Raw genomic sequence first — 15,735 nt, 5'->3', positions numbered from 1 at the left:
CTTTATGAAAGATATAGGGTCTGGGATTAAAATTACCATTTCAGTCTTTGCAGATGACACCAAGCTTTGCAGTGGAATACCTCCAACTTACAAGCTGACCTCAATGCAACTGCCCAATGTTTCATTGGGCAACTATGTGGAAAATGAGGTTTAATGTTGATAAATGTAAAGTTATGCACTTTGGGGCTAAGAATATGCATGCATCATACATGCTAGGTGAAGTAGAACATTTTTGACATTTTTGGGGGGACCAATGACATTACTACAGTAATCAGTGCTAAAAATATGCACTGTTACTATAATAATGACACTGGCAGGAAAGGGGTTAACACAGTGGGTGATCAAGGGGTTAAATGTAATCCTAGGGGAGTGATTCTAACTGTGGGGGGGTTGGGCTTTTGAAATGATCACAGAGACTTGTGTTCCTATATAGAAGGATCACAGGGGCTCTGTGATCATTCCAGAAAAAAGAACAGTCAGCTGTGTTTACAACAGCTAACCGTCCTCTCTCAGCAGGGAGCAATCGCAGGTGCCCGCCGGCAATCGGCGCCGGCGGCCCCGTGCATCTGAGTCCCCGCTGCCGAATGGGGGCGGAAGCGCGCCCCCTAGCTGCAGGCGCGCAACCGATGTAGAGCTAATTCGGTTCGCACAGGAGGGCCAGCCTGCCGCAGTAAATCTGTGGCGGGCAGTCCTTAAGTGGTTAAGGAACTCATCCAGGTGATAGCCAGACCATTGTTCCTAATTTTTATGGACAGTCCACTGACGTGAATGGTACCAGCTGAATGGAGAAAAGCCAACATGGCACCAATATTTAAAAAAGGGCCGAGATATATCCCTGGGAACTACAGGCCGGTAAGCCTAACATCTGTAGTCTGCAAGCTATTGGAAGGGATGATAAGGGACTATATACAAGATATTCATACTGAAATCAGTATCATTAATAGTGAGCTACCATCTAGATAAAGGAAGGCCTGTGGATGTGGTGTATCTGGATTTTGTAATTCCCCATAAACGTTTATTGTACAAACTAAGGTACGTAGGTATGGAGTCCTAAGGGTGGTGATAAATGGAGAGTAATTGGAATGGTCTGATGTGGAAAGTGGGGTCCCCCAAGGATCTTTCCTTGGACCAATCCTGTTTAATTTATTCATAAACAATCTAGAGGATGGGATAACCAGCTGAATCTCAGTATTTGCGGATGATACAAAGCTAAGAAGGGCAATAACTTCTGTGCAAGATGTGGAAACCTTACAAGAAGACCTGAACAAAATAATGGGTTGGGCAACTACATAGCAAATTAGTTTAATGTTGGAAAATTTAAGGTAATCCATTTGGGTGCCAAAAATACGAACGCAAGTTACTCACTTAGGGGGTGAACATCTGGGGGAATCAAGGATGGAAAAGTAGATGACAAGCTCATGCAATGCCAAGTTGCTGAAGCAAAGACAATAGAATACTGGCATGTAATAACAAAGGGGATTCAATCCAGAGATAAAACAATAATTTTCCCACTCTACAATACTCTTGTCTGACCACACCTGGAGTATGCCATCCAGTTCTGGGCACTGGTCCTCAGGAAGGATGTGCTGGAACTGGAGAGAGTCCAGAGAAGAGCAACAAAGCTAATAAAGGGACTGGAGGACTTCAGCTATAAGGAAAGACTACAAGCATTGAACCTATTTTCTCTGGAGAGAAGACGCATGAGAGGGGATATGATATCAATGTACAAATACCGTACTGGTAACCCTAGCATAGGGAACAAACTTTTTAACAAGGGAATTTAGAAAGACGCGGTTATTCACTAAAATTAGAAGAGAAGTGGTTTAACCTTAAACTGGGTAAAGGATTCTTTACTGTTAGAGCAGTAAGGATGTGGAATTCTCTTCCACAAGCAGTGGTATCAGCAGGGAGCATCGATAGTTTAAAAAAATTATTAGATGGCACCTTAAAGACCACAACACACAGGGGTATACAATGTACTATTGACACAAACCCTATGTAACTATGTAAAGGGGCAATATGTTGCCTCCTCACCACCTGTTTAAACCTCGTAAGTGCTTTATCGCCACACCACAACCGCGTGCAATGCACACAGTTGCAGTGTGGTTGCAGTTCAGCCCCAATCACTTGGGGGTATACTTCCATCTGTGACCACAGCATGTTTACACCTCTAGACACTGCCTCTGCAGCTAAACGGGAAGCAGTTGGTGGTAGTAAAACTCAACCATGTGGTTTTACTGCCCTCCAACCTCACATGTAAAAGAACCAAGCCCCTGGTTCACAACTGTGTGGCTGCAAGTAGGGCAAACCATTAATTTCAGTGGGCCGCCCTACTTGCAGAAATGCACAGAACGAAGTCCCTGACCCCTTTTTAAAAATTGTGCCACACCAAAAGCACCCTGCAGTTTGCCAATGTGTGAGGTACCAATAAGAATTACCGGCACCCCGAAAAAACTGAGCATTTGTCTGTGGGCCAGGAATGTGCGTGCATTCCCCGATACACAGTAATGTGAACCAAGCTTTGGACGGGGGTGCCTCGAGACTGAAAATACTTTTCAAGGGTGCCCTGACTGGAAAAAGGTTGAAAAACACTGCCTCAGAACACTAAGTTAACCATATTTATTGACGGCAACACTCAAACTGCACTATTCTAAATTAGCTAGTGTACTAATGCTAATCACGTTCATAATTATATCAGTATATGTATATATTTATTTATTTCCTAGGTATGAAAAGCTGATACAACAGATTCAGTATCATGAATTAACCATGTTTGCATTCCCTTCCCACGGACAGAAAGGACGGTGTCTGACGCTCAGAGCACTTCGGGTCTTTGGGATGACAGTCTAGGTGAAGATGAATTGTCCCCAGAGGAGATTCAAATGGTAATTTATTTCCAAGTTATTTATTTATTTTTTTCATTTTAAAATTCAATTATTAGTACAAACTTAAGATATGTTGTTTTTTTTTCTGTGCTTTCACAACACCTTAGGTTTTCTTATATCCAGGTGCAGTCAGATTCGCAAATATAACCTTGAAGCTTGTTCTCATTTGAGAGCTTAAAAGGAAACCTTAGAGGAATTTTCCAAAACTAGAGCAGCTGTGCATGGTAACCAATCAAGTTCTAGATTTCATTTTAAAGACTTAGAGGTGGCTCACTCTGGGGGGAAAAAAAATAATCTAAAAATCAGCAGCTACAAATCCTCTAGCTGCTGACTTTTAATAAAAGGACACTTACTTGTCCATGGGATCCAGCAGCGTCCCTACTCAGGCTAGTTCTTCATTAGCCTTTGGTACCCAGAGCTATTGTCATAGCTGTGGGCAGCCAGCTATGCTGCTTTCGTTTTCACAAGAGGCTGCCCACTGCTCATGCGCAAGCCACGCTACGCTTTGTGACTGGTCCAGCAGTTTACTGGGACCTGTGATGTATCCTAGAAAACTGCAGGGAGGGAGGGGGAGAGGAGAACCTCTACTCTGATTGCCAAAGCAATAGGAGCAGGAGTGGAAGTGGATATCTGTAAAAAATAGTTAGCCGCACCCCCAACGAAAAAAAAATTGCATGTGATGGGAAGGAGGACTTAAAGTGGAACTTGTATATAGAAGCCAAATTGGCAATAAATTGATAAAGTTGATGGTATAATGACAGGATAAAAGAGAGAGGTAAAAATCTGTAAGATGTAGTAATGGACTGTATAAATGGAGGAGTCAAAGGTGCTAGGTGCATAAATTACCTACTAGATATATAACCTCCAATATAAATCCTAAAATTGTATAAAATCTATAATAATAATAAAACAATCCAAGTGCATAAGTGACCACAAGAGATGTGAATATAAATAATGCAATAATACAAAGTGTCATAAACTCAAAGTGACAAGTGCATATAGAGCAGTGAGCATAATATCATGGACTCACGTCAAGTGCCAAGGGGAGCTGGGGTCTGGGGATGTCCCGGCGGTAGGGGCTGGTAACTCCAGATATCCGCGGGGTATGAGTGGGACAGGTGTTCAGGTGTAAAGGAAAGGCACATAGTGTAAGATTGCCAAAATAGGGTTTATTTGCACAATAAAATAGTACTCACATGAGCATAGTAGTAACCGAGCGGTGGAAACAAGCGTGTGCAACGCAATGCGGTCCACGACTCACAACAGGAACCGTAAGTGATGCGACACGCCGTACGTGTTTCGTAATAGTACGTCCTCAGCAGCGTTGGGTCACTTCCATGATACTCCCTATATCAGGACACTTTTGCGGTATTGATTCTATATCAGGACACTTATTCCTGCACAGGACTGATTGCTTTAGGCACAATTTTAGGATTTATATTGGAGGTTATATATCTATTAGGTAATGTATGCACCTAGCACCTTTGACTCCTCTATTTATACAGTCCATTACTACATCTTACAGATTTTTACCTCTCTCTTTTATCCTGTCATTATACCATCAATTTTATCTATTCATTGCCAATTTGGCTTCTATATACGCTTCTCACCACTAGACAGCGCCATTCCCTCCACCCTCTATTATACCTTTTATAGTCTTTTGACTATAATTTAGGGAGGCTGCAGTCTAGTATTTGCACACTCACCCACGTCCGTATATTCCATAAGCGCGGAGTTCACTACCTATATTAAAGTGGAACTTCCCCTTTTGGATGGAGTTCTGCTTTAACTGAACTAGCTGAAAATTAAAGCTTAGTGATTACCATGCACAGCTGCTCCAGATTCTGTCTGCTTCGGATTTGTTACACTCACCTCATTATTCCTTCTAATGGGCATTCCTGTCATCTTGTACAGTATTTACACACACCTGTAGGTCAAATCCGAGAAAATATCTGAATGAAGATATGCCTAAAGCTGGCCATTGACTGTACAAATTTCAGTCTGGTTCCTGATGAATGGGTAGCAAGTCGCATAGTGGGTGGCCATTTCAGCCCCCTCCTATTCAACTTCCTTTGGTTTACAAATTGAAGGTGCTGGATGAAAAATAGTTTGAGCAGTAGCTGCATCCAATCAGATTCAAGGCCAACTTTCAAAATACGATTGCCAAATTGGAAGATTTATCCATTTGTACGGTTTACTATGGATGGAGCAATCTGTTTTTTGTTTTTTTTATTTTCAGCCTTGGAAAAAGAAAACCATTATATAGGTATGGACAGCTTAATGACTGACTGTTAAACATCAGAGGGCATCAATGGGTTTCTGAGAAATAGGAGATATCTCACTGAGCACAGCGGGTGCAGAGACATCTGCTGTTCATCAAACCCATTGCAATATTCCAATACACATGGTACATGCACAGAAACGGGAAGGAATTGGCACTGCCGTAAGTTAACACGTTTGGGTACGATAACCGCTTTCAACAGCTGTAAATGTACATTAGTAGCCCTAGAGAAGTCTCACGTGGCTATACCTGATGTTACTGGAAATGCTGGGATCAGGCCAAAATCGGGTTACCCTGTGTGTAGGTTTTCATAGTGTATAGGCAGCATCAAGGTTAAAATGTAGGGCACCCACAGATATGAAATCAAAGTCAGCTGTTCCAGTCCATTCTCTACAGATGGTGCATTGACCTTGTGACTTTTGTTAAAGCACATGCCTGTTGGCTGATACATATCTATATAAAATAACATATAATGCTGTGCTCGAAACAAGAATATTATAGGAATTAAAAGGAATGCTTCTTCTAAAAATCCACACCCTAATAGAGAAAACACAAACTGAGTAGAAAATATACAGTGAAAATATGAAGTGAAAAAGTCCCAGAGATAATCCTCTGTGATTCAGTGTGAAAAGTTCTTCCTGCGGGGATTGATAGATTTTTCCAAAGACAGGAGGGGAACACCATATGTGAGCAGTAAGGTAAAGGTCCGCACTCACCAGATGATGTTGACCCTCCTTGTCATACGATAAGATGATCAAAAAAAGCTTTGGTGGTCTCCGAGACCAGGGTAAATCCTTCAGCCGGTCCCTCGTGGCAATCAGATTCCAAAGGTGAGGTAAAAAAGAGGAAACAAAAATGTAGAACGGACGCCTCATAATGTAAAACCGTAATAATTGCCTTTATTAAAAGCCCCTATGGTGGGCGTGCTTCTGAAGACTTTACGTTAATGACGAAACACGTCAAGCTGGGACGCACGTTGTGACACGTTGTTTGTAGGCGGAACACACACTGACACCTACCGTGTCCGGCTTCCACTGCTCCCATTGTACAGTGTGAAAGCCCACACAGGAGTTTTTTTTTTTTTCTTTTTTTTTAATAACTATTTTGCATAGCCCACCGTAAGGGCTTTTAATAAAGGCAATCATTACGGTTTTACACTATGAGGAGTCCGTTCTTCATTTTTATTCCCTGTTTTTTACCTCACCTTTGGAATCTTTGATCATTGAATCTTTGATCACAGCGAGGAAGGCAGATTTGGGGTCCGGCTGGAGGATTTACCCTGGTCGTGGAGACCACCAAAGCTTTCTTGGATCATCTTGTATGACAAGGAGGGTCAACAAGGTCTTGTGAGTGCGGACCTTTACTTTACTGCTCACATATGGTGTTCCCCTCCTTTCTGTGGGGTTTATTTTTGGAAAAATCTATCAATCCCCACAGGAAGAATTTTTCACACTGAATATTACAGAGGATTGTCTTTGGGACATTTTTACATTTCATATTTTCACTGTATATTTTCTACTCAGTTTATGTTTACTTTATTAAGATGTGGAATTTTATAAGAAGCATTCCTTTTTATTTCTTATAATCTTGTTTATAGCACAGCATTATAGGTTATCTTATATAGATATATATCACTTTAGAGCAAGCGCTGTTGCCTGTATAGAGTATATCACTCTTGCGGACTATAGGACATTATTTAACCATTAGGTTTGGAACAGCAGCTGCAAGCACTATAGATCATTTATTCGCTTAGTTTCATTTGCTGGCGCGAGTGGGTTTACAAAATTTTACTCATGCCTGTTAGCTGTCTGTTCTTGGGAAAGCAATCTTCTGGATAGTGTAAAAATCTTCGTGACCACTGTTTTAATACTCTAACCCCAACAAATCCACCTCATGCTCTGCAGATTCATAAACCTAAATACTTGGCCAGGCAAAATTTCCATGCCGATGGAAGCGGCAGAAACCTTGTTTTTGACTGAGAGCAGTTGAATCGTGGGCATCTATAACCATTTTCCTTCTCTAAATTCCTTGCGATCGCTGTTTTTTTTCCTTTAATCTTTGCAACTAGTCCCTGAAAAGGAGTAGAGCTGTTATCTGTACAGACACACCAATCCTCAGTTCTGTGCCTATTGTTCCACTACAAAGGATAAAGGTTTGTAAAAGCCGCAAAATTGACTGAGCCTGTCTTTTGTAATATGTGATGCTGAAACAGACAAAGCAGAATAAGAGATGGTTATCTCTCATTTTAATTTGTAGAAAGCTGGAAATATTATAATTTATCTATTTGAACTCCTCCTGGAGTGGTATGGTGCGCTGTCTGCCGAATGTACTGTTTATTTGGAAACCAGCTTAGACTGTAACTGCTATACTATTCTTGCAATAGGTTATAAAGGAACTCTGTGCAGATATGAAATACTACATTTAGTCTGCACAGATGGTAAAAAAAAAAAAGAAAAGAAAAAGGGGTAAATATGGTACCTAAACTGTGCTATGCACCATTTCCTGCAATCTTTCTTTATAAGAAGTCATCATTATCCTTTACACACCAGCTGAATCCTAATATCAACTTTCCAGTAGGAGATATTTGAACAAAGAAAGACAGCGCTCAAAATTTGTGCTCAAAAACAGTGATTAATAGTCAAAAATCTATGTATGTATAAATAACAGTGCAAATACGCATTACGCCCACGTCACTTCCGGTTCCTTGGAACGCAGCCGGAACGCAAACCGGCATGCGACGCTGTGAAAGCCGTTCCTTGTATTACCTGATGTAAGTGGCTCCATTTTTCTTTAATTAAACTGGCAATACGTACTATACCATGAAGTCCTTTTTCTTTATATGATCGGTCTGAGTGTGGTCTGAGGAGAGGCATTGGAGGAAGAGTCTACCAGTCCTTTTAAGCGGACAGATTAATACACGAGCTGGGGCCGGCATTCCATCCATACTGGGATCCTGCATACAGCATACCACTTACCAATGCTAGACCCCAAGGGGCCATCCGGTAAGTGTGTAGAGCATCTGGTGGTGGATTCCCTTTCATCCTTTCCATCTCGGCATAAGGAAGCTCTCCTTTTTGAACACTATTAGTCACTGTTTTTGAGCACAAATTTTGAGCGCTGTCTTCCTTTGTTCAAATATTCACTAACATACTGTATGTTGTTTCAAGACTAGCAGCTCAAAAATAATTAGACTTTAAGCATATAATATATTTTCAATTTAATATAATTTGCACTCATTTACCTAGGCGCGATCACATGACCCATTTAGTCAGTTGTTTTATTATTCCAGTAGGAGAACCTGCACTGGTTTCTGTGAAAGAGGAGGTGGACCTCAGAAGTGATTGACACACACTTTAAATAATGCTAGGAGTGCATTGACACAGTTTGCCTTCCTGCTGTTTTATATTTCATGTCTGTATTCTCATACAAATTAACGCATTGAGGGAGAAGAGAGATAGGGGTACACTGATTGAGATATAGATATATATATAGATATATATCTCACAAAAGTAAGTACACCCCTCATATTTTTGTAAATTCTTTATTATATCTTTTTATGTGACAACACTGAAGAAATGACACTTTGCTACAATGTAAAGTAGTGAGTGTACAGATTGTATAACAGTGTAAATTTGCTCTCCCCTCAAAATAACTCAACACACAGCCATTCATGTCTAAACCGCTGGCAACAAGATTACACCCCTTAGTGGAAATGTCCAAATTGGGCCTAAAGTGTCAATATTTTGTGTGGCCACCATTATTTTCCAGCACTGCCTTAACCCTCTTGGGCATGGAGTTCACCAGAGCTTCACAGGTTGCCACTGGAGTCCTCTTCAACTCCTCCATGACGACATCACAAAGCTGGTTGAGGTTAGAGACCTTTCGCTCCTCCATCTTCCGTTTGAGGATGCTCCACAAATGCTCAAAAGGGTTTAGGTCTGGAGACATGCTTGGCTAGTCCATCACCTTTACCCTCAGCTCCTTTAGCAAGACAGTGATCGTCTTGGAGGTTTGTTTGGGGTTATCATGTTGGAATACTGCCCTGCGGCTCAGTTTCCAAAGAGAGGGGCTCATGCTCTGCTTCAGTATGTCACAGTACATGTTGGCATTCATGGATCCCTCAATGAACTGCAGCTCCCCAGTGCCGGCAGCACTCATGCAGCCCCAGACCATGACACTCCCACCACCATGCTTGACTGTAGGCAAGACACACTTGTCTTTGTACTCCTCACCTGAATGTCGCCACACGCTTGACACCATCTGAATCAAGTAAGTTTATCTTGGTCTCATCAGACCACAGAACATGGTTACAGTATCCATGTGCTTAGTCTGCTTGTCTTCAACAAACTGTGGGCTTTCTTGGACATCATCTTTAGAAGAGGCTTCCTTCTGGGAGAATAGCCATGCAGGCCAATTTGATGCAGTGTGCGGCGTATGGTCTGAGCACTGACAGACTGACCCCCCCCCCCCACCCCTTCAACCTCTGCAGCAGTGGTGGCAGCACTCATATGTCTATTTCCCAAAGGCAACCTCTGAATATGACGCTGAGCACGTGCACTTACCTCCTTTGGTCGACCATAACGAGGCCTGTTCTGAGTGGAACCTGCCCTGTTAAGCCGCTGTATGGTCTTGGCCACCGTGCTGCAGCTCAGTTTCAGGGTCTTGGCAGTCTTCCTATACAGTCAAAAGAAAATGACCGCACTCAGGATCTTGATGAAAGCATCAAAGTATTTATTCCTCACCACAAGTAAAATGTAGGCCTTACATCACAGGAACATGTAAAGGTTGACGTGTTTCACAATATTGAAGATCGCTTACTCATAACCATTATGAGTAAGCAATCTTCAGTATTGTGAAACGCGTCATCCTTTACATATTCCTGTGATGCACTGTCTACATTTTACTTGTGGTGAGGAATAAATACTTCAATGCTTTCATCAAGATCCTGAGTGGGGTCATTTTCTTTTGAGTGTGAAGTTCTTTGGATGGCGGATCCGACTCGCACCAGGAAATTTTGTCTCACCTGAGCGGCTTTTCTTTGCTAGAATTTGGCAGTCTTCCTATAGCCTAGGCCAGCTTTATGTACAGCAACAATTTTTTTTTATTATTCAGGTCCTTAGAGAGTTCTTTGCCATGAGGTACCATTTTGAACTTCCAGTGACCAGTATGAGAGAGTGAGAGCGATAACACCAAATTTAACACACCTGCTCCTCATTCACACCTGAGACCTTGTTATACTAACGAGACATATGACACCGGAGAGGGAAAATGTCTAATTGGGCCCAATTTGGACATTTCCACTTAGGAGTGTACTCACTTTTGTTGCCAGCGGTTTAGACATTATTCGCTGTGAGTTATTTTGAGGGGACATTTCTTCAGTGTTGTCACATGAAAACTTAAAATATTTACAAAAATGTGAGAGGTGTACTCACTTTTGTGAGATACTGTGTAAGTATTATGTGTGTGTGTGTATATATATATATATATATATATATATATATATATATATATATATAATTTATTTTTTAATTTTTTTTGCTCGTGACGTTGGGGGGTTGAGCTTTAGTAGGTAGATATGGATAGAGAAGAAATGTGGTTTGAACACCATGGTATTGTGCAGCAGCTCCTAAATTAAAGAGGAACATAAATTTTTCAATCAACAACATCTTTGATGGTGTGGCGCATATGCAGATATGCTGCACGTCATATTTTTTAATGGGCTGCTCTCTGCACTTGAGACACACAAAAGGGCACCAGCGTGATCTTTAAAATTGCGCAGCAGCTACACACATAGTACTGCGGCACCATGCGTTTTGGCAGGTACACGCATTTGCTAGATGCGTGGGGGGTCATTGAGAATTATTGGCACCCACGTGCATCTGCAAAAGGCAGCACATTTTGTGCAAGACGGGGAAAACTCATGATTTCATAAGTGTTACCGCACTGCACCTGGTGTGAACAAGCTCTAAAATGTATTCCGTAAGGCAGGCTATAGTGGTGTGTAGGTTGAAAAGCACAATTCGAGCACCCTCTTCCTAGCACAACCCCCTCAAATCCCCCCTCCTAGCACAACCTACCCAAATCCCCCCTCCTAGCACAACCTCCCCAAATACCCCCTCCTAGCACAAATCCCCACCTTTCTAGCACAACCCTCCCCCCCTATTCCTTTCTTCTAACACATCCCCATCAAACCCCATAGCACACATTCTGTCTATCGCATCACTCCAGGGGAGAGCTTGAAGGTGGTGCAGGCTGTGCTCTCCAGCTCCTCGCTCTCCTGTCTGCTAGCAACACACACAGCTGTGCGGGCCACCCGACATGTCCTTAGCAACCAATGATGTCATAGGTTGGTAGGATGCGGGAGTGTGGCCCACACAGCCTTCTGTTTTGCCAGCAATAGTAAAGATAGCAGCAGGGAGGAGGTGAAAGTTGGGAGGAAGCGCAGGCTGTGCGCTGTTCTATATGTACAGGAGATAAGACAGGATCGCTCTCAGACCGCCTGTTGCCAGGGCACCTCTGTGGATTCTTCCCAAAACCCTGGTTTAAAAACACTGCCCTAACAAGGGTTCAATTGAGTTCACAAGATAGAAATACCACTATGTCTTGCCTTTCTTAAAGAGGAAGTAAACTCTTTAAAAAAATGTTTCTATTTTTTTCCCTGCAAAGTAAATGCATAATGTGCTAGTATGCATCGCATATTGGCACATTATGTGACACCTGCAACAAAGCCCACGTTGCCCTTGCTGCCGGCCGCATCCATTTTCACATGTCTTCTTTCTGGGTCTGCAGACTCCGGCTGTATTTTTGGCTGGAGTAGCGTGACATCACTCCCGCGCATGCGGCCGGGAGCCGCCAGTCACGTTACAGGGCTCTGAAGAAACGGCACGGGCGGCCATTTCTTCAGGGCGCATGCGCTGATGACGCCATCGGCTGCATGCACTGGAAATATCTCCTAAACGGTGCAAGCTTAGGAGATATTTACATTTCCTATAGGTAAGCCTTATTTTAGGCTTACCTATAGGTAAAAGTCATCAGTGGGTTTACAACCACTTTAAGGACAAATATGTCAGTTTATCAAGTAAGTCCCATATTTCATCATTCATTGGGACTTGGTCTTTTAGGGCTCATTCGCCCCATGTGCAGAGAGGTGAGTTTTTCTTCATGTGTCTTGCAAGGGAAGAAAGAAATCAATTTATGTGCCCTGTTCACACCACGACACAACACTAGTATCACGTGCAGATTTTTTCTGTGCAGGAATCTGCAATGTGTATGCAGTTTTCTGCACTGAAAAAAAGAAAACTGACGTGACCACAACAATGTGATGTGAACAGAGCAGAAGAGAAAGTGATGACACCGGGTGCGATGTCTATCTGTGCATGAAAACTGATGCATAAAAATTGAAACGCACATGTAAACTGATGTAAACTTGCGTCTCTGCACATGAAATCTGTGCAGTTTTTCCATCAGTTTTTTTACACGTATGGTGGTAATGAGGCCTGAATCTGATCTGTGGGTTTTTATCTTTGCCTGGATTTCTGCTAAAGCAATGACTCCTGGTAATATAGTGCTTAAAACGGAGTTCCGGCCCCAAATACCTTTTTTAACTAAAAATCCCTTTATAATACTAATCTATCGCCCTTTACAGAACCGCTATTCTCATACTTACAAGGTGTGTAGTATTGGATTTTAGTCAAAATCTTACTTTTAAAAACGCTGTCTGGGCGTGGCCATCTTGGATGTGGGCATCTGAAGCCGCAGTGTAATCTGCTGTGTCCTTCTTCCTGATTCCAGGGAGTGTTCTGGGAGTTCTTCCTGATTCCAGCCTCCTGGGAGTGATGACAAACAGCTCCCAGGATGCAATGCAAAGGCAGAAGTGATGTCGGTCGTGGCCACAGAGGGGGGAGAAGGAGGAAGTACAATAAAAAAATGCCCTGAAAATAAGGTAAGGGACTCCCGAAAAAAAATTGAAAATGCCCAATTGTTGCTCAGCATAGCGAGCACTCCAGGAATCACTAAAGTTGCAAAATAGACTTTAAGATTTAAAGATGAGTTTCAGGCTACTTCAGAAAAAAGAATTCAAATACTGTAGCTATTGACTTTTATTATTAGGGCACTTACCTGTCCAGGAATCCAGTGGTACCCCCCCCCCCCCCCAAAAAGGTGCCAATTGTGGGTGGAGCTCCGCCTTAAATACATATTTCAATGCAGTTCTGTCTGTTATATTTTCTTGTACTCGGTCGGTGTTTTTGCACATTTCATGTTCCATTTGAATTGCCAAATGATGAAGGTAGAAGTTTGTGACTGAGGCCAGATCGTCTGCGCCTTTTATTTAATCTCTTTTTACTTTGTGTCAGTGGGGGTTGGTGACCCAGCATGTAATCCTTTTTTATTCTGTAGCACAGCAAAATCTGCCGGGAAAGTGAAAGAAGTATCACTGATACATCCAAAAGAAAATAACATTGTGTTAATAGAATACTGTTGACCAAGGTTGTTGTTTTAAAATCAAATGTTTAGTAATTTTATAAAAAGCATCAAAAGTGATGAGGAAAAGGGAAAAGTCATTTTAGTTGTAAACAAAATATATTTTATATAAAATCTATCACCCGCTTTAACTCTTTGAACCCCACATCAGCGTTGCATGCGGTTGAAGGGGACTTAAAGCGCCCCCGTTGAAAGTGACAGGGGGTATATTTCATGCCGCAAAGTATTGCAGCCATGGCATGTGTACACCCCCGGCTGCTGCCTCTACAGCAGAAGGGGGAGCCGTTGGGAGGGGGGGGTAAAGTGAGGCTCAACTGCAGGGTTTTACAGCCCCTCAACCACTAATGTGAATGAATCTTTAAACCATAAATCTCAAAGTACATCTCAACAAGCCCTAAAGCCTGGTACACACAATGTTGTTTTAGATGAATGATCGTTCTTTTTTTTTTTTTTTTTTTTTTTTTGCATGCTAGTCTCCATATCGAAAATGAAAGAGGTCACTCAACTTAAAAAAATTCTCGTACAACAGAATACAACTTCGGAAGTGGTGTAATGTATTGTATTTTCTGGGGAAAACTGTACTGATTAAATGAAAATGATACAATCTGGTATCGTACAAGAAAACATTTTGTGTTTGTCCCTTTGGATAATTTCAGATGAACTTTCGTGATCGGCTCCTGAAAGCCGTGTACTAACCACCTGATTATCGTACAGTTGCTTGGAAAGCGCTATTTGTACAATTTTTTGATCAAATGTACTAGGCTTAAGTGTATTTGTAGTAAGTTTAAGTATAGGAAACTCTGGGGTGGAATAGCAGGTGTATCTAGATGCCTGTCTTGTTACCTTCTTCAACCTAACTTCAACTAGGAAGTTGGCACTGGGACAAGGTCCTCTAGAGCACAGGGCGAACATGCCAAACTGCGCCCACCTCCCCTAAGATGTATGAGCATTATGTATGTGTCAGTAAACCCCCCCCCCATAAAAAATGAGCACTTATCTGCATGCTTACCCCCTAAGCATAGATTCCTCCACTTCCCAGTACAAATCCGCACCACTGCTGAAGTTCCCCCTCCCAGCACACATTTTTGTCCCCCCCAGCTCAAATGCCCCCCCCCCCCACCCCCAGCACAAATCCTCTACCGCTAAATTTTCCCCTCCTAGTACACATTTTCTCCCCCTTCCCAGCACAAATAACCCCTCAATCCCCCTCCTAGCACAAATCTTCTCCCACCATCCCCCTTCCAACACAAATCCCTCCAAATCACCACACTTAGCACCCCGCAAATTTCCCCTCCTAGAACAATACTGTTGCCCCCCCCCCCCCCCAAATTCCCCCTTGAAACACAAATCCCCTCCCCCCCTCCCCCCCCAATCTCACATTCTCACATGATACCACAGTGCCCAGGGCAGCCACCCCTGCCCACCCCTTGTCCCGGCTCTGGGCACTTCATCAATGGTCAACACAGTGATGCGGGCATGGCTTCCTAGCTAGTTAGCTGGCTGAGATGCTGATGCAGTGACTTTATTTTCATTATTTATTACTTGTGTAGACAGAAGGGTTGATCATACTGGCACTAGTTACACCCTACATTATTATTCATAGATGTTAACCATTAAAAAAAAGTCTGTCTCTTCTCTCTGCTATTACCTGTCTGCATACAGAAGGCGGAGGTGTTAAAGTGTGTGATATCAGCTTGGTAAATGAATATAGAAATGGTGTGTTTGCAGGTTTATTACTAGTACAATGACTTGTCACGGCCGCCTGGTTGGAGCGGGAAGTGGATATGTAAAGATTATGTTATATCAAAGGCTGATACATCTTCCTCATGCACTTACAGTAATCCTTCCAGATGACGAATCTGCACTTTTTGGATATCCGTTTTATTCCCGTAGACCAATCTTGCGTGGTAAATTGATTTTTAAAGATTAATAGTGGCTGCTGTCAGCAGCGCTGATTGCTTTTCTACCACCCAGACTTAACCAAGTGCTTTTCAGGCCAAGTGCTGTTCACTGCCAGAGATATTTGTCTCCTATATGAATGCTTGTTTGGTTAAAAGTTTACATAGAAATAGGCTTTAGATAAGCAGA

At 42.4% G+C, this 15,735-nt stretch overlaps 1 protein-coding gene across 1 annotated transcript in view; it reads left to right on the top strand.

Annotated features, from left to right (window-relative positions):
• Positions 1-15,735, top strand: part of STX18 (syntaxin 18) — a 310,842-nt gene that overhangs the window by 234,076 nt on the left and 61,031 nt on the right. The window contains exon 7 of the mRNA XM_082243526.1: positions 2,797-2,885. Coding sequence (XP_082099652.1) covers positions 2,797-2,885 — 89 coding nt within the window. The remainder of the gene's footprint in view (positions 1-2,796; positions 2,886-15,735) is intronic.

The sequence above is a fragment of the Pelophylax lessonae genome, assembly GCF_965119305.1.
Source record: "Pelophylax lessonae genome assembly, chromosome: 1".
Classification (NCBI taxonomy): Eukaryota; Metazoa; Chordata; class Amphibia; order Anura; family Ranidae; genus Pelophylax; species Pelophylax lessonae.
The sequence above is the reverse complement of the archived record's forward strand: the minus strand, read 5'-3'. Positions and strand labels throughout refer to the sequence as shown.